Source organism: Erythrolamprus reginae, chromosome 1, assembly GCF_031021105.1.
Source record: "Erythrolamprus reginae isolate rEryReg1 chromosome 1, rEryReg1.hap1, whole genome shotgun sequence".
NCBI classification, from domain to species: domain Eukaryota; kingdom Metazoa; phylum Chordata; class Lepidosauria; order Squamata; family Dipsadidae; genus Erythrolamprus; species Erythrolamprus reginae.
Genome location: NC_091950.1, coordinates 16427648 through 16447755, shown reverse-complemented (window position 1 = coordinate 16447755; position 20108 = coordinate 16427648). Strand labels below are relative to the sequence as shown.

Genomic DNA, 20108 nt, shown 5'->3' with positions numbered 1-20108 from the left:
CCCAGGGCGTCTTACTACAATAAAAGTATTACAAAAACCATAGAAGAAGTCAAAAGTATTACAGTACTTAATCTCTAAAATCCTAATAAAACTAGTAAAAAATGAACATAGCAACATACATACACACTAATCCAACACATTCATATATGTGGCCAGGGACATTGTTAATATCAGGAACCCCATGCCTACTGGCATAATCAGGTCTTCGTGGCCTTATGAAAAGCCATCTGGGTGGGGGCGGTGTGGATGTCAGAGGGGAATTGATTCCATAGAGCCGGGGCAGCAACAGAGAAGGCTCTTCCCTGTGGTTCTGCCAACCTGCATTACTTAGTTGATGAGACCTGGAGGAGGCCGACTCGGCTCTATGGGAGGTTTGTGGCATATATATATATGTACAGTATATGTATATGTATATATATGTATATATATATTCATATATGTACAGTATATGAATATATATATTCAGCAAAAAACATGTGATACACACATACACATATATATGTCACATGTTTTTTTGCTGAATTTGAAAATTAAGGGAGATTAGGATAGATCTATATATATGACGGTTTTGGTATATTCGGGTTTCTTCCCATGTAGGATTTAGAGCTTTCTGTATATAAATGGTTTGTCGTGAAATAAATAAACAAGGGGATAGATGGGGAGCAGAAGGATCTTGAGTAACTTGAACATTGGGCACTATCTAAAAAAATGAAATTCAATGGTGGGAAAAGTAGTTATAGTTTAGTTTATAGTTTATTAGATTTGTATGCCGCCCCTCTCCGAAGACTTCGAAGTAAGGTTCTACATTTAAGCAAGAAAAACAAAATGCACGGGTACAGTATAGGTGGCATATTGCTGAACAGTAGTAGTAACTGTGAGAGGGATCTTGGAGTCCTAGTGGACAACTATTTAAATATGAGCCAGCAGTGTGCAACAGCTGCTGAAAAAGCCAACACAGTTCTAGGCTGCATTAACAGAGGGATAGAATCAAAATCATGTGGTTAATACCACTTTGTAACGTTTTGGTAAGGCCACACTCAGAATACTGCATTTAGTTTTGGCCACCACGATGCAAAAACGATGTTGAGACTCTAGAAAGAATGCAGAGAAGAGCAACAAAGAGGATTATGGGACTGGAGGCTAAAACATATGAAGAACAGTTGCAAGAACTGGCTATGTCTAGTTTAATGAAAAGAAGGACAAGGGGAGACATGATAGCAGTCTTCCAATATCTCAGGGGTTGCCACAAAGAAGAGGGAGTCAAACTATTCTCCAAAGTGCCTGAGGATAGAACAAGAAGCAATGGGTGGAAATTAAACAAGGAGAGAGGCAACTTAGAACTAAGGAAAAAATTCCTGACAATTAGAACAATTAACCAGTGGAACAGCTTGCCTCCAGATGTTGTGAATGTTCCAACACTGGAAGTTTTAAAGAAGATGTTGGCTAACCATCTGTCTGAAGGAATTTAGGGTCCCCTGCCTAACCTGTTTTGTTAGATAGCGCCCAATGTTCAAGTTTCTCAAGATCTTTCTTGCGCCTATCTTAGGGGGTCGGATTAGAATACCTCCAAGGTCCCTTCCAACTCTGTTATTGCTGTTGTTATTGTTGTTATTAAATATAAATAAATATAGATATAGATTATATATATATATATATATAAATAAATAAATAAATAAATAAATAAATAAATATAAAAACATTAATATAAAAAGAATTGTCCTAAAATGTGAGTTCCAGGTGTAGTTATAGAGGAAGAAATGATAGACATATAGTTACACATATACAATATACGTACGCCTGATTGCCACTTTGTAAATCTGCTTTGGGGGGAAAATACTTAAAAATAAAATAAGCTGGTGGGTGTACTGCTTTCTTTTCTGCTGCTTTAATGTATGATACAAGGAGGAGGAAGCTGGGATGCTTTGCAGCAGAGGGCAGGAATGGCAGGTTGCTAAGCAACCAGCACATTCCTCTTCCTGTAGATGCAAAAGGAGGAACGCTGCAGGGGTTGCTAGGCTACCATTCACACATTGCCTCCCCCTGGTTCTCTGTCCCAGGACTGCATAGAGCAACCTGTTCAATTCAATTTTTTTAAAAAAAATATGCTGATGAACATTATTTTGAAAGAAGTGATTCTCTTTATTTCTTAATCCTGTCTGAAGGAGAACTTCCATAGGCCTAGGCCGGGGCAGGCAAAGTTGGCTCTTCTATAACTTGTGGACTTCAACTCCCAGAATTCCTGAGCCAATCATGCTAGCTCAGGAATTCTGGGAGTTGAAGTCCACATGTCATAGAAGAGCCAACTTTGCCTACCCCTGGGCCTAGGAAATGGAAGCAAAAACCTTGGGAGAGAGAAGAGAAGATCTTGGGGGGGAGGAGGGGGAGGATCCAGTTTTGATCACCATGATGTTAAAAAGATTTTATTTATTTATTTATTTCATTTATTTATTTTGTCCAATACACAATGAGGGTTTTAGTGGGTATATATCTATATACACATAGTAAAATACATGATGAAGGTTATAGAGGAGATACTCATAGTAAAATATATCTAAGAAAGAATAGAAAAGAAGGTATAGTAATAGAACATATCAATGAAAGAATAGAAGAAGAGATATAATGTGTTTACAAAGAGTGCAGGGAAGAGCAACAAAGTAAACCAGAAGCTAAAACATATGAAGAACGGTTGCAGGAACTGAGTAGGTCTAGTTTAATAAAAAGAAGGACGAGGGGAGACATGATAGCAGTATTCTAATTTATTAGGGGTTGCCACAAAGAAGAAAGAGTCAACCTATTCTCCAAAGCACCTGATAGTAGAACAAGAAACAATGGGTGGAAACTAATCAAGTAGAGAAGCAACTTAGAACTAAGGGAGAAATTTCTGGACAGTTAGTACAATTAATCCATGGAACAGCCTGCCTCTAGAACTTGTGAAGGGCTCCAACACTGGAAGTTTTTAAGAAGATGTTGGATAACCATTTGTCTGCAGTGGTATAGAGCAGTGATGGTGAACCTTTTTTGGTTCATGTGCCAAAAGGATGTGCTAGCATGCGTGTACATTCCCACATTCATTTCCTCCCCACACTCGTGCGCACCCCTCCGTGCTGTCACCACACATGCGCACAATATGCGTCCACACGCCTGTCCACAGGCCTTACTGAAGCCTGGGACATGAAAAAATGGGCAAACAGGCAAACCGGAAGTTTGGAAAAATGGACTTCCGGTTTGCCCGTTGTGCTGATTTTTGCATTCTGGAATGTTCAGAGAAGCTTTCTGAAGCCTTTGTGCAAAAAACAGCAATAGGCAAACCGGAAGTGCGTCTTCCAAACTTCTGGTTTGTCTGTTGGATGGTTTTTTGTACACCAGGGCTTAAGGGAAGCTTCCCTGAAGCATCCAGAGGGCGAAACGGCTTTTCGCAAGGCCAAAATTGCATTGGCTGCCGATCAGTTTCTGGTCACAATTCAAAGTGTTGGTCATGACCTTTAAAGCCCTACATGGCATGGGACCAGATTACCTCCGGAACCGCCTGCTACCGCACGAATCTCAGCGACCGATAAGGTCCCACAGAGTTGGCCTTCTCCGGGTCCTGTCGACTAAACAATGTCGTTTGGCGGGCCCCAGGGGAAGAGCCTTCTCTGTGGCGGCCCCGGCCCTCTGAAACAAACTCCCCCCAGAGATTAGAACTGCCCCCACCCTCCCTGTCTTTCGTAAACTACTCAAGACTCATTTATGCCGCCAGGCATGGGGGAGTTAAGATATTCCTTCCCCCTAGGCCATTACAATTTATGCATGGTATGTTTGTGTGTATGTTTGGTTTTATTATAAGGGTTTTTAGTTGTTTTATTAATTGGATTTCTACATGCTGTCTTTATCATTGTTGTTAGCCGCCCCGAGTCTGCGGAGAGGGGCGGCATACAAATCCAATAAATAAAATAAAAAAATAAAATTCAGCTGGCCAGAGCACACATGTGCATCGGAGCTGCCATAGTGCAACATCTCACATGCCCTCTGATATGGCTCCAGGTGCCCCCTGTGGCATGAATGCCATAGGTTCGCCATCACAGGTATAGAATTTCCTGCCTCAGTGAGGGGTTGGACTAGAAGACCTCCAAGGTCCCTTCCAGCCTTAATCTGATTCTGATCAGTTGCAAGTTACCTTTTGTAGTTGTAAGGAAAAGGCCTTGGGAGACAGAAGGAAGTCTGCAGCCTAGACAATAAGCAAAGACTTCAGAGGAGAATCAGAACTACCGAAAAAACAATGGCTGCCAATCTGCCTTCCATTGAGGACCTTTATACTGCATGAGTCAAAAAGAGGGCAGGGAAAATATTTACTGACCTCTTGCATCCTGGACATAAACTGTTTTAACTCCTCCCCTCGCTACAGAGCACTGCACACCAAGACAACGAGACACAAGAACAGTTTTCCCCCGATGCCATCACTCTGCTAAACAAATAATTCCCTCAACACTGTCAAACTTTTTACTAAGTCTGCACTTCTATTTCTACTAGTTTTTTCTCATCATTCCTATCACCCTTTTCCTCCCACTTAGGATTGTATGACTGTAACTTGTTGCTTGTATCCTAAGATTTTATTGTTTCTTCATTGCTTATTTGACTATCATTAAGTGTTGTACCTCATATTCTTGACAAATCTATATTTTCTTTTATGTACAATGAGGGCATATTCACCAAGACAAATTCCTTGTGTGTCCAATCACACTTGGCCAATAAAGAATTCTATTCTATTCTATTCTATCTCAACCCACAGATAGAGGGAGGGCTTGGAAAGCTTCTCAAAAGGGAACCTCCCTAGATATTTTTTTAAGTAAAAGGAAAGGAATGGAGAAATATTTTTACTTTTGCAAGATTCTCTTAAAATAACCTTACAACAAAGGTAAAGTTGATATTTATTGTTGTGCTTCTTGTCTGGACTGCTTCAAAGGGCTAACAGCGTCACACATTTAAAAAGGAGTTGGGGGCTTTAGTTGTGTCTTGATTTTTTAATGCCATCTTCCCCCCCTTTCCCCCCACTAAATATTCACAAAAAATGGGGGGGGGGCAGGGAACTTATTTGGAAAAGAGAGGAAGCATTTTCTTTGCAGGATATTTTTTTTCAAATTTCCAGTCTATGCTAGAACCTTGGTTTCCTGGTGGTCTCCTATCCATAACTAATCAGGCTTGATCCTGATTAGCTTTTCAAAATCAGCCAAAATCAGGCATGAAGTGAAAAAAACCCTATTTACATATATCCTAGGGATTGTTATCACTAGTTACTCTTAATCTCTACTAATGAATAGATATATTCATGGAAATTTATCTGGCTTCTTATAGAATTACTTTGTGACTTGGCTTTTATCTCCCTCCACATCACTGGCTAATTCTATTCCTCTTGCTTCCATCCATTTCATATTTTCATTTCATGCCTGGCTTGCAATGGCCATTCTCAAACATCATGATTAATTCCCTGTCCCGATGGGTCACGGCCACCCATCGTATTTATTATCCAAGGAGGACTTAACGTTGTAGGTGAAGCTATAAGCTATTTCTTTTGGGGGAGGAAGCCAGATAATACTAGAATCTCTCATTGCTAAAGCCCACTGCAACAATATCGCCAAAAAGGCTTCCAGAGTTGTTAACCTGATCCTACGTAGCTTCTGCTCTGGCAATCTCACACTACTGACTAGAGCCTACAAAACCTATGCCAGACCCATTCTCGAATACAGATCATCTGTCTGGAACCCACACCACATCTCAGACATCAACACTCTCGAAAACGTCCAAAGATATTTCACCAGAAGAGACCTTCACTCCTCCACTCGAAACAGAATACCCTACGAAAATAGACTAACAATCCTGGGTCTAGAAAGCTTAGAACTGCAGCGCCTAAAACACAATTTAAGTATCGCCCACAAGATCATATGCTGCAACGTCCTTCCGGTCAACGACTACTTCAGCTTCAACCGCAACAACACAAGAGCACTCAACAGATTCAAACTTAATATTAACTGCTCCAAACTTGACTGTAAAAAATATGACTTTAACAATCGAGTTGTCGAAGAGTGGAAGTCATTACCGGACTCAATAGTGTCAACTCCCAACCCCCAACATTTCTCCCTTAGACTCTCCACAATTGACCTCTCCAGGTTCCTAAGAGGCCAGTAAGGGGTGTATATAAGTGCACTGATGTGCCTATCGTCCCCTGTCCAATTGTCTTCCCTTATCTTATATATCATATATATTCTCTCCCTATCTATCTATCTATCTATCTATCTATCTATCTATCTATCTATCTATCTATATCATATATATTCTCTCCTTTTCTCTTATATCATATATATGATCTCCCTCCCATCTACTTCTCTTCTTTTTTACTTTCTATCTTTATATATATTACTTAATGTCTATTCTCTTCCATATGTATTGTATATTGGACAAAGAATAAATAAATAAATAAAATAAAAATTTCCCTTTGCAACTGGTCATTTCCCCTTTATCTAGCTCTGCAGGTAAAAAACTAACAAAAAATAAATAATCTTAAACAACTTAAAGTAAGATCAATTAAGGAAGTCTGTCTGGTGCAGGCACATTTAGGCCCATCCATTCTATATATAAAGCAATTAACAATAAGCAATTTTCAGCAAGAGCTGAAGCCAGATAGAAACAGGGTAGAAGGCAAGCTAAGGAAATTAGAGCTTAGAAACTGGTTGTGAATTAAACCAAGCACCTTTCCTGCGTCCCAAACACATCTTTTTCCCCATGGTAACAAATTGCTCTTCTTTCCTTTGTTCAATTAGTCACCCTTAATTAAGAATCTGCCAATTAAGCCAAGGTTTCTCCTGTGTTACCTGTCAAACAGCTCACCACCTGTCACCAACTCAAGGATGAGCGTGATCTCTGTGGGAGTTTCGAAGATGTCTTTGAGTTTGATCTAAAAGCAAGTGGGAAGAAACAGAGGAGGATGAATAACTTTGATCTAAAAGCTTTGCAGAAACGAAGAAAAAAGCAATGGAAATTCCGAATATTTACATTTTTGCATGCACAGATACCATTGAAAACTGTCCATTTGAACATATCACATAGAAAGAAACTTCAATCTGCTTTATTTTTTATGACTTTATAGGTACCATTAACGTTAGAGGTTGGCAAATCTTTTAATTGAGGGTAATCAATTCCACAAATTTATTATGCCCTTTGGGTTGAAACTAAAAATATTTTCAAAATGGTACTAAAACCTCTATCCATATTACATGTCAGCCTCAACTTAATCAGATCGTGCAGAATGCAGCTGCGAGAGCAATCATGGGCTTCCCAAGGTATGCCCATGTTACACCAATACTCCACAGTCTGCATTGGTTGCTGATCAATTTCCGGTCACAATTCAAAGTGTTGGTTATGACCTATAAAGCCCTTCATGGCATTGGACCAGAATATCTCCGGGACCACCTTCTGCCACACGAATCCTAGCGACCGGTTAGGTCCCACAGAGTTGGCCTTCTCCAGGTCCCGTCGACTAAGCAATGTCGTTTGGCGGGACCCAGGAGAAGAGCCTTCTCTGTGGCGGCCCTGGCCCTCTGGAACCAGCTGCCCCCAGATATCAGAGTTGCCCCCACCCTCCTTGCCTTTCGCAAGCTCCTTAAAACCCCTCCTCTGTCATCAGGCATGGGGGAATTGAAATTTCCCTTCCCCCTAGGCTTATAGAATTTATACATGGTATGCTTGTATGTATGAGTGGTTCTTTAAATTGGGGTTTTTTAGATTATTTTTAATATTAGATTTGTTTACATTGTCTTTTTGTACTGTTGTTAGCCTCCCTAAGTCTTCGGAGAGGGGCGACATACAAATCTAATAAATAAATAAATAAATCACAATGGGGACCATATTTTCCATGGTTAAGCAAGTTGGTTGTTAAGTGAGTCACACCTGCTTTTTCAATCTTTTTGGCCATGGGCGTTAAGCAAACTACTGCTTTTGTTAAGTGAAACATGCAATTGTACACAAATCCAGGTTTCCCCATTGGCTTTGCTTGTTGAAAGCCTGCTGGGAAGTGTTGTGGTTGGATCTGGCCCAGCTCCTGCCCCAAGGAATGTGGAGGTGGAGGCAGGGGAAACATCAACATGTCATAGGCCTGTTTTATTACCAACAGAGTCAGGTAGTGCAGTTTCCTAGGACAAAGAAGAAGGTGGGAGTGACTTGGAAGAGGGGGGCTTGGCACACAGCCCAGAAAGCCAATCTCCATTATCTTCAGTCGATTCGGATGCAGAAGTCTTGGACCCACGCAGGCGCAGAGTTATGCATCAAAGAGACCAATTGAGGACATATTACAGGAGATAAGAGAGGCCACCTGTGTTTGGGTGGGGCTCTAGTAATTAGAGCTGCTGATACAAATAGCAGCGTGTTGGTTTGGCCGTTGTGGAAGATTATCTGATCGCAGTTCTTCAGGATTGTGCCTTGCTGTTTTCCGGACTTTGTTGATTTTTCACGCCTTTGAAACCAAAGCAGAGTAAAGTATGTGTGTGTTTCACTTCGTGGGAAAAAAGAGGGCTGTGACGTTTCTTCACAGCTACTAGCTAAGTACTTAAGGACTGATTAAGGGAATTGTACAGCCTACAAGGCTGTTTTGGGACGAATGCTCTTTGCAATACAAAAAGGGTGCTTTGTTTCTTTTGAATTTTGCGATAAAGAACATTGTTTTGAATTTTCAAACGTGTGTGTGTCTGAAATTTGTACCCTTGAATTTTCGGGAGACTCTTACCATAGAACCCGGCAGAACAGGAAGATTGTAAATAGTGATTTCATGACCTCAGTAATAAATACAGTTGCCAAGCACCTGAATTTTAATCATGTCTACGAGGACTGGTCAGAAGCCAATTTTTTCAGTGCCATGGAACTTCAAGCAGTCAATATAAATGTTTGTAAGTAAAGAGCTATATGAAATACACTTTCTCTAAATACAAGATAAATAGGATGTATTTTATTTATTTTATTTATTTATTTTATTTATTGGATTTTTATTTCGCCCCTCTCCGGAGACTCAGGGCGGCTAACAGCAATAATAAAACAATGTACAATAATAATCCAATAAATACTAAAAATGATTACAAACCCATTAATATGAAAAACCAAACATACATACAGACATACCATACATGAAATTGTAAAGGCTCAGGGGGAAAGAGCATCTCAATTCCCCCATGCCTGGTGGCAGAGGTGGGTTTTAAGTAGCTTACGAAAGGCAAGGAGGGTGGGGGCAATTCTAATCTCTGGGGGGAGTTGGTTCCAGAGGGCCGGGGCCACCACAGAGAAGGCTCTTCCCCTGGGTCCCGCCAAGCGGCATTGTTTAGTTGACGGGACCCGGAGAAGACCCACTCTGTGGGATTTTTATGATTATAATCATGATTTATCACTTGTGGCTTGTATGTGCACTGAAAGCTTATGCACCAGAGACAAATTCCTTGTGTGTCCAATCACACTTGGCCAATAAAATTCTATTCTGTTCTATTCTTTTTTGTTCAGTTCCATTCCATTCTATTAGCTGTATACACATTTTATTTGCCTTTTTTTTTTTTGCAAACAATTTCCCCTAAACGGCTCTTTTTCCTTTTCTCTCAAATAACCTGGCACACTTGGAGAACTGGGAATTTAAAATGATGATTCAGTTTTATTTTGGGAATTTTGCTGCCAAAAAAGCTGGTATTAGATCAGTTTTTATTCAGTTGCAAATTGCATAATTTTCTCACCAATAATGATTCAGACACATAAGCTGTTCGGATTTTGATTTTTTTAAAAAGAAAGTGCTAATTTATATTTAAAAAGTCCAAACTGAATTGCCAGCTGGGTCCTTCCATCGGGAGGTCTCAAATAATATGTCCTTCGGTGGAATCTCTGTTCTGATCCAGAACAATAGTGGGTCAGAAACACTGCAAGAAATAAAGTTGAGGACACTATGGAAAACCAAGTGAAGGTCTAGATGCTATAGCCAGACCAGGTAGTCCTCAACATAGAATGGAATGGAATAGAAGAATAGAATAGGATAGAATAGGATAGGATAGGATAGAATAGAGGTTTAGTCTTCTGTCTGTGGATCATTGCAAGGCGTTGGTGGGAAAGAGCAATACTGTACAGTGATTTTATTTTTATTATTTGGATTTGTATGCCTCCCCTCTCCGAAGACTCTTACAAACTTAATTGGTTCTGGGACGAGGTTCTTAAGGTGAAAAGTTTGTAAGACGAAACAATGTTTCCCATAGGAATCAATGGAAAAGCGATTAATGCGTGCAAGCCCAAAATTCACTCCTTTTGCCAGCCGAAGTGCCCATTTTTGCACTGCTGAGATTTCCCTGAGGCTCCCCACCAGGGGAAACCCCACCTCCAGACTTCAGGGGAATCCCAGCAGGATAATCCCAGCACCGCAAAAACAAGCGCTTCGCTGGCAACGGAAGTCTGGAGGTGGGGTTTCCCAGCGAAGGGAGCATCAGTGAAATCGCAGCATCGCAAAAACACCAAAGTCCTCGAAACCCCACCTCCAGACCTTTGTGTTTTTGCGATGCTGTTATTTCACTGAGGCTCCCTTCGCTGGGAAGCCCCACCTCCAGACTTCCGTTGCCAGCGAAGCGCCTGTTTTTGCGCTGGGATTCCCCTGCAGCATCACAAAAACACGGAAGTCCGGAGGTGGGGTTTCCCATGGTGGGAAGCCTCAGGGGAATCCCAGCAGCGCAAAAACAGGCGCTTCGCTGGCAACGGAAGTCCGGAGGCGGGGCATCCCAGCAGCGGCGGGGGGGGGTTTGTAAGGTGAAAATAGTTTGGAAGAAGAGGCAAAAAAATCTTAAACCCCATGTTTGTATCTCGAAAAGTTTGTATGATGAGCCATTTGTAAGATGAGGTATCACTGTATACTGTATAATGAGAAAAACACACACAATACAATTGAAACCAACAACCACACACAAATATAGGAAGCGTTATACACATTGCATAACTGCAATTCAAAAATCAATGGAAGGCACAAACTATTTTAAAAAAATGTTGCCTGGAACCAATTTTGATGAGTTTTTAGACAGCAAATATATCGTAATTTTTTATATTTATTATAAATATACATGGATGTTATATTTGATCTAAATATACTAAACAGACGTCAAAGGGTTTAATTTTATTTTTTTTTGAGGCTTAGGCTTAGCAACAAAGGAAGTAAATCACAAGATTATTGAAAGATTCCCAGCTGTCAAGGCAACCTGAAATCACAGCTTTTTGTATTCTTTATGACAATACAATGAAGCTAAACCCCAGAGCCTATTAGGGCAGAGGGAAATATTTGCAACCGCCCTTCAAATTTTCTCTTCCTAGCTACCCCTTCCTCCCTCCCAGAAAATTGTTCCATAATAGTTTCTTAAGATGTTAGTGACACTGTGAATTTCATACCACTTTAATCATTACTTCCCCAGCTCAGGGTGCTTCGTTCAGTGATCCTACAATACCAGTCACACCAGGAAGAGGCTTAATGCTTCCTTCTAAATAGACGGCTCTGCAATCTTTTTCTTATTAACTTCAAAAGTTTGCAATCCTATTATCACTTCTTATCAGCTGAACGCGGGCAGGAGAAGGGAAGATTACACCTCGCAAGGGTAAACATTGAGATGAAAATTCTCATCTTCTCTCTCTCTTTTTTTTAATGGAACTTTGAACAAAGAAATTTGTACAAAGAAAAAACAACCTTGATTTTAAAAATACAAAAAAAAACCCCACCAAAGAAAATCTGAGATTTTTATTGTTCGTTCAAGAAACCAGATCAGTAACTATGTAGAAGAAAGAAATTCATAGTGTTTGGTATATTCTCAGGGGCCCTGCATAGAATCAATCATTTTGTTAAGGAAGAGGGAGAGAGAAAGAAATAAGGGTATAGGGGACAGATGGATAAGAAGAAGACAGAAGATAAATGATTGTTAAAGAGATAGATGATGGATTTGTCTGATGATACATTAATACGTGGATAGAAGATGGGCAAGCACATAGAATCAATGATGGATAGAATCGATGATAGCTAACTAGTAGATAGATAGATAAATAGATAGATAGATAGATAGGTAGGTAGGTAGGTAGATAGGTAGGTAGGTAGATAGGTAGATGGGTAGATGGGTTGGTAAGTAGGTAGATAGGTAGATAGATAGATAGATAGATATATAGATAGATAGATAGATAGATAGATAGGTAGATAGATAGATAGATAGATGGGTAGATGGTAGATAGGTTGGTAAGTAGGTAGATAGGTAGATAGATAGATAGATAGATAGATAGATAGATAGATAGATAGATAAATAGATATATAGAAGGATAGATAGATAGATAGATAGATAGATAGATAGATAGATAGATCGATAGGTAGATGGTAGATAGGTTGGTAAGTAGGTAGATAGGTAGGTAGGTAGATAGATAGATAGATAGATAGATAGATGATAGATAGATAGATAGATAGATAGATAGATAGATAGATAGATAGATAGATGGGTAGATAGGTAGATAGGTTGGTAGGTAGGTAGGTAGATAGATAGATAGATAGATAAAGACAAACAGACAAATAGCAGGCAGACAGACTGTGGAGTTAGAGAATTCAGCCTGACACAGACAGACAGACAGACAGACAGACAGACTGATCATGATCTTGGTGTCATAGTGGATATCTCAATGAAAATCCAGACTGCAACAGCTATCATTTATTTATTGACTGAAATGATTTGCTGTCCATCTTGCTGTCATTCCTGGGTGGCTTACAATCTATTAAAAAGAATTCCATGCTCGGAACCATTAAGAAGGAATTGATAATAGAAATATAGGAATATATAATATAGGAAGGGTAGGGTCTGTTAGACCGAAGAGGAATATTTTAGAGCTGGAAGTGATTTTATTTATCTATCTTCTGTCTGTCTGTCTCTTTGTCTGTCAGTCTATCAGGGGATGTCTTATTTTGGGGAAAATAGCAGATAGGTAGGTAGGTAGGTAGGTAGGTAGGTAGGTAGGTAGGTAGATAGATAGATAGATAGATATAGATAGATAAAGATAGTGTATGTGTGTGTGTGTGAGAGAGAGAGAGAGAGGGAGAGGGAGAGAGTAGGTATGTATTCATATGTATGGGTTTGTAGGCATATACAGTGGCACATCTACTTAGAAACGCCTCTACTTACGAACTTTTCTAGATCAGATTTACCTCTTCTCAAGAACCATTTTCCACTTACAAACCCGAGCCTCCAAAACTGTAACCGAAAAAGGCAGGGAGAAGCTTCCGTAGGGCCTCTTTAGGAATCTCCTGGGAGGAAACAGGGCCGGAAAAGGCAGGGAGAAGCCTCTATGGGGCCTCTCTAGGAATCTCATGGGAGGAAACAGGGCCGGAAAAGGCAGGGAGAAGCCTCTATGGGGCCTCTCTAGGAATCTCCTGGGAGGAAACAGGGCCTCTACCCTGCTTGTAGTTTCCCCAAACGCACACATTATTTGCTTTTACATTGATTCCTATGGGAAAAATTGCTTCTACTTACAAACTTTTCTACTTAAGAACCTGGTCACGGAACAAATTAAGTTCGTAAGTAGAGGTACCACTGTATGTATGAATGTATATAGCATGTACATATGTATTATGTATGTATACACTTTTGAAAAGCAGGCAACAAAATTTCATTTTTAATGTGTACCAGTGAGCCCACAGTAAAACTTGACCATAAAGGTTATCTAAAAGAGACTTTGGCTGAAGCAGCTGCCTGTGAGAAAAGAATCAAACAATTGTGGGGCTACAGCTTAGTGGCCATTCAGAGTTGTGACAAACTACACCAGGATTACTTACGACCCAGGTTTGAAGTTCTCACAGCTGGACTTTCCAATAGTCACATGACTGTATTTTGGACACTTAGGAAATAGGAAAAAAGGAGGCAGAGGGGGGAAAAACCTCAGTGTGTCATGAAAATAAATAAAATATGATTACCGGAGAAGGGCGGCATACAAATCTAAATAATAATAATAATAATAATAATAACAACAACAACAATAAAAACAACAAAACAACAACAAATATAATAATAACAACAAATATAATAATACTAATACTAATAATAACAATAATAATAAATATTACAGAGATCAGTTACTTACAATATTTGGATGAGAGAGCCTCAGCAAAACTCCAATTTCCGTCCTGACAATTTTCTTGTCAATCTGCAAAGCATAACAATCACAATAATGTTGCTATACAGGTGGTCCTCAAGTTACGACCATCTAAAAAACCCATCATTTAAAAACCATGCAACACATGCATACCATACCCCCACGCCTGGCGATATAGGTGGGTCTTAAGTAATTTGCGAAAGTGTGGAGGCAGTTCTGATCTCTGGGGGGAGTTGATTCCAGAGGGCCGGGGCCGCCACAGAGAAGGCTCTTCCTCTGGGGCCCGCCAGACGACATTGTTTAGTCGACGGGACCCGGAGAAGGCCAACTCTGTGGGACCTTACCGGCCACTGGGATTCATGAGGCATAAGACGGTTCCAGAGGTATTCTGGTCCGATGCCATGTAGGGCTTTAAAGGTCATGACCAACACTTTGAATTGCGACAGGAAAGTAATCGGCAGCCAATGCAAGCCACGGAGTGTAGGATAGACATGGGCGAACCTAGGTAACCCCACAATAGCTCTCGTGGCCACATTCTACTTATCATACTGAACCTTGAGGGTTCAGTACAAAACCTTAAAATGTTCCTGTGCTCCTCAACAAATAATGCTGTCTATCATTTGTCCTTTTTGGGGCATTAGAACTGAACCTTTATAGCAATTAAAGAAAACAGAGCTACTTGCCTAATCTGTTATCATACTGAACCTTGCGTGTTCAATATAAAACGTTAAAATGTGACTGTGCTCCTCAACAAATAATGCTGTCTGTCATTTGTCCTTTTTGTGGCTATTCAAATAATGTGACTTAAATCAACTGAAAAAGAGTCCAAACACCTATTTGAAAACTTATCTTGGTCGATAATCCACTCCCACCCAGTCACATGACCTTTAAGCCATCCCCTGTCACATGATTGTCAAGCCACACCCACAAAATAAGCCATGCCCCACAGTGTGGCAATAAAAATTTTGGCAGCCCATCACTGGTCGTAAGTATGACAAATGGTGATAAGTCCCTTTTTTTCCAGGGACGCCGTAACTTCAAACGGTCACTAAATGAACTGTTGTAATTCGAGGACTACCTGTACTGAGTGATGCCAGGGTTGAGGAAAAGCTATTTGGATAAGTCCCTGCATTTTTTTTTAAAGGTTTCTCAGAAATGATTTTACCATTGGCTTCTTCCTAGGGCTCCTCTTCTTGACAGACACCACCAAGCCCAGCTGGCTTCCCCAATGACTTTTTTTGGAAAGCCAGCAGAAAATATTGCAAATAGGGATCATGTGATTGCGGAGTGCTTGCCAATTGGTTGTAAGTGTGAACAACATAGAAACATGGAAGATTGACGGCAGAAAAAGACCTCATTTATTTATTTATTTTATTCATTCATTCATTTGTCCAATACATAATACATATGGAAGAGAATAGACATGAAGTAATATATATAAAGATAATATGTAAAAATAGAGGAGAAGATACGTATATGAAAGGAAGAAAATATATATGATATATTAGATAAAGGAAAAACAATTGGACAGGGGACGGAAGGCACACGGGTGCACTTATGTACGCCCCTTACTCATGGTCCATCTAGTCTGTCCTTATATTATTTCCTGTATTTTATCTTAGGATGGATATATGTTTATCCCAGGCATGTTTAAATTCATTTACTATGGATTTACCAACCACGTCTGCTGGAAGTTTGTTCCAAGCATCTACTACTCTTTCAGTAAAATAATATTTTCTCATGTTGCTTTTGATCTTTCCCCCAACTAACTTCAGATTGTGTCCCCTTGTTCTTGTGTTCACTTTCCTATTAAAAACACTTCCCTCCTGGACCTTATTTAACCCTTTGACATATTTAAATGTTTCGATCATGTCCCCCCTTTCCCTTCCGTTCTCCATACTATACAGATTGAGTTCATTAAGTCTTTCCTGATCAGTTTTATGCTTAAGACATTCCACCCATTTTTGTAGCCCGTCTTTGGACCCGTTCAATTTTATCCATATCTTTTTGTAGCTGAGGTCTCCAGAACTGGACACAGTATTCCAAATGGGGTCTCACCAGTGCTCTATACAGCGGGATCACAATCTCCCTGCTTGTTATACCTCTCGCTATGCAGCCAAGCATTCTACTTGCTTTCTAGGGTTCCGCCTTTTTCAGGGTTGCGTGACACCCTGATTGCGACCACATGACTGCAGGCGGGGTGGTGGTGTCTGCAACATTCTGCAAAAAGCCACAAGTGCTTTAAAGAAGGGCAACTAATCAAATTTGCAGATGACACCAAGCTGGCGGGGGTAGCCAACACCCTTGAAAACAGGCTCAAATTACAGAAAGACCTGGACAGACTAACACAGTGGGCCCACACCAACAAAATGATGTTCAACATCGACAAGAGCAAAGTCCTTCACCTAGGTAAAAAAAAACCTGGACACACATACAACCTGGGAGAAACCCCTCTCAGCAGCAGCGATGGCGAAAGAGACCTCGGAGTCTTGGTGGACAATCAACTAAACATCAACCAACAATGTGCAGCAGCAGCCAAAAAAGCCAACACAATCCTAAGCTGCATCAACAGGGGAATACACTCCAAGACCAGGGAAGTCTTAATACCACTCTACTACACCCTGGTCAGACCACACCTGGAGTACTGTATTCAGTTCTGGTCACCGCACTTCAAAAGAGACATTGAAACTCTGGAGAAGGTGCAGAAAAGAGCAACCAAAATGATCAGGGGTCTAGAAACCAAGACTTATGAAGAGAGACTGCGGGAACTGGGCATGGACAGCCTAGAGAAAAGGAGGGCCAGAGCGGACATGATAGCAGTCTGCAGGTATATGAGGGGTTGCCACAGAGAAGAGGGGATCACTTTATTCTCCAGGGCAATGGAGGGCCGGATGAGGAACAACGGCTGGAAGCTGACCAAGGAGAGATTCAACCTGGAAATAAGGAAGAACTTCCTGACGGTCAGAACGATCAACCAGTGGAACAACCTACCAGCGGACGTTGTGCATTCCAATACTCTGGACATTTTAAAGAGGAAATTGGACTGCCATTTGGCTGGGATGCTATAGGGTTCCTGCTTAGGCAGGGGGTTGGACTTGATGACCCGCATGGTCCCTTCCAACTCTAACAATAAATAAAATAAAAATAATGGCACCCTTTTCAAGTAATTTCAAACGGTCATTAAGTGATCGGTTGTTAAATGAGGACTCTCGGTCATAACCAAATTTTGCAAGACTGGCAGGATTTCCACTCCCTTCCCTCCTTCTACAAGGTTAAGGCAGAGTCACTTTAAATTTGTTTCTAATGTTCTATTTCTGTCCTGGGATTAAATCATGTACCGCTATCATGTACATTTTCCAAGGTCACTCTATAATACTATATTTCCATTATTTGTAATTTAATAAGATACCGAGAACTCCAGATTTTGGAAGCCGAAAGGTTGGATGACTCACCTGCAGACACTGGAAGGAATGAAAAAAAATAAATCAAAAAATAATTTACAGAATGGATTGCTGCCTTATCAACATGTGAATTAAGCTTCTCTATCCAATAAGAGGGATAGAAAGAAGATTTTTGAGCAAGATAAACAACATTCGGGCAATTATTCTGTTCCAAATATAATCTGCCAGGCTCTTTGAAGTTGTTTTTTTTAAAGGTATTAAGTTTGAAATTATTCCATTAACAGAATATATAATTCTGTTATTTCTGCTGTAAGCATGTGTACTTCTCTTGTGCTAATTAATTTAGTGTAAATAAGATTTGTTTGCTTTAAAATGACCTTTGAAACCAGATTGTCCTAAGGAACTTACACAGAGCCTCGGGGCATCTGTAGTAGTAATAATAATATAGAAATTGGCAGTTCTATGTTAGCAAAAACTTCAAAAGAGAAGGGTTTAGGGGTAGTGATTTCTAACAGTTTCAAAATGGGTGAACAGTGCGGTCAGACGGTAGGGAAAGCAAGTAGGATGCTTGGCTGCATAGATAGAGGTATAACAAGCAGGAAGAGGGAGATTGTGATCCCGCTATATAGAGTGCTGGTGAGACCCCATTTGGAATCCTGTGTTCAATTCTGGAGACCTCACCTACAAAAAGATATGGATAAAATTGAACGGGTCCAAAGACGGGCTACAAGAATGGTGGAAGGTCTTAAGCACAAAACGTATCAGGAAAGACTCCACCTGTATAGTCTGGAGGAGAGAAGGGAAAGGGGGGGACATGATCAAAACATTTAAATATGTTAAAGGCTCAGAAGGGAAGTGTTTTTAATGGGAAAGTGAACACAAGAACAAGGGGTCACAATCTGAGGTTAGTTGGGGGAAAGATCAGAAGCAATGTGAAAAAATATTATTTTACTGAAAGAATAGTAGATAATTGGAACAAACTTCACAACAAACTGTTGTGAGCCGCCCCAAGTCCTCGGAGAGGGGCGGCATACAAATCAAATAAATTATTATTATTAACTATTATTATTCCAGCAGACGTGGTTGTTAAATCCACAGTAGCTGGATTTAAACATGCCTGGGATAAACATATATCCATCCTAAGATGAAATACGGGAAATAGTAAAAGGGCAGACTAGATGGACCATGAGGTCTTTTTCTGCCGTCAATCTTCTGTTTCTATGTTTCTAATAACAACAGAGTTGGAAGGGACCTTGGAGGTCTTCTAATCCAACCTCCTGTAGTGGATGGGTGTGAGTCAAAATGATAGTTGTGATTGTGTGGTTATGAATTCCAGCCCCTTGCCTGTCCACATATGCTGCTGCAGCCACTGTGTTCCCAAACTCACCTATAGAGACTTGCAATGAATTACCATTAGGGTGCTGATGATATACAATTACAGTGATCCCCCGGGTATTGCGACCCCGATCATTGCGAAATGGCTATATGGCGATTTTTAAACCCGGAAGTAAAAACACCATCTGCGCATGCGCGCCCTGTTTTCTATGGGCACGCATGCGTAGATGGCGCCGGGCAGATCAGCTGCTGGGCGGCTTCCCTGGGTCTTCCCCCTCTTGCTGGCGGGAGGGCGAGCGGCGGGCATCAGCGAGGAGTTTCCCCACCGCCCACGCAAACTCCTCGCTGCCGCTCGCCCGCCCTTCGCCCGCCCACACCGTTCGCTCGCGCCGCTTACCAGCTGGGAAGCGGCGCTGGGGGTGTTACCAGCCGCTTGTCCGCCGCCTGCCTGCCCGCGCGCCCGCCCTTCGCCCGCCCACGCCGTTCGCTTGCGCCGCTTCCCAGCTGAGTCCTGAAGCGAACGGCGTGGACGGGCGAAGGGCGGGCGCGCGGGCAGGCAGGCGGCGGACAAGCGGCCGGTAACACCCCCAGCGCCGCTTCCCAGCTGGGAAGCGGTGCAAGCGAACGGTGAGCGGCGGGGAAACCCCAATCTTCGGCTCCTCGCTGCTGCGGCGATAGTAAAAACACCATCTGCACATGCGCAGATGGTGTTTTTACTTCCGCAGCGCTACTTCGCGAAAAACCGGTCATTGCGAGGGGTCCTGGAACGGAACCCTCGCAATGATCGGGGGATCACTGTACAGAATAAAAGTAGTCCTCAATTTACAACTATAATTAAAATCAGAATTCCCACTGGGTAGGTCAATTTATTTTATTTAGTGTGTGGTGCATTTTCATCATTATATGCTGTAATCACCCAGAATGTTGCAACTGGGTCCCGTCAGCTAGACAATGTTGTCTGGCGGTGCCTGGGGGAAGAGCCTTCTCTGTGGCGGCCCTGGCCCTCTGGAATCAGCTCGCTCCAGAGATTTGCACTGCCCCCACCCTCCTCGCCTTTTGCAAGAGCCTCAAAACTCATTTATGTCACCAGGCATAGGGCAATTAGATCAAGCCCCCTTCCCCTGTTTACGAGATGTAATGTGTGGTTGTGAATGAGTTGGCTGACTGATTTTAATATATAATGTATAATGAATGGGATTTTAGTAGTAATTTTTAATTAATTAGATTTGT

At 41.3% G+C, this 20108-nt stretch overlaps 1 protein-coding gene across 1 annotated transcript in view; it reads right to left on the bottom strand.

Annotated features, from left to right (window-relative positions):
• LOC139156546 (calcium/calmodulin-dependent protein kinase type IV-like) overlaps positions 1-20108 on the bottom strand; it is a 76442-nt gene that overhangs the window by 36990 nt on the left and 19344 nt on the right. Inside the window, exons 3-4 of the mRNA XM_070732319.1 lie at positions 14131-14193; positions 6846-6928 (exon numbers count right to left, since the gene is read on the bottom strand). Coding sequence (XP_070588420.1) covers positions 6846-6928; positions 14131-14193 — 146 coding nt within the window. The remainder of the gene's footprint in view (positions 1-6845; positions 6929-14130; positions 14194-20108) is intronic.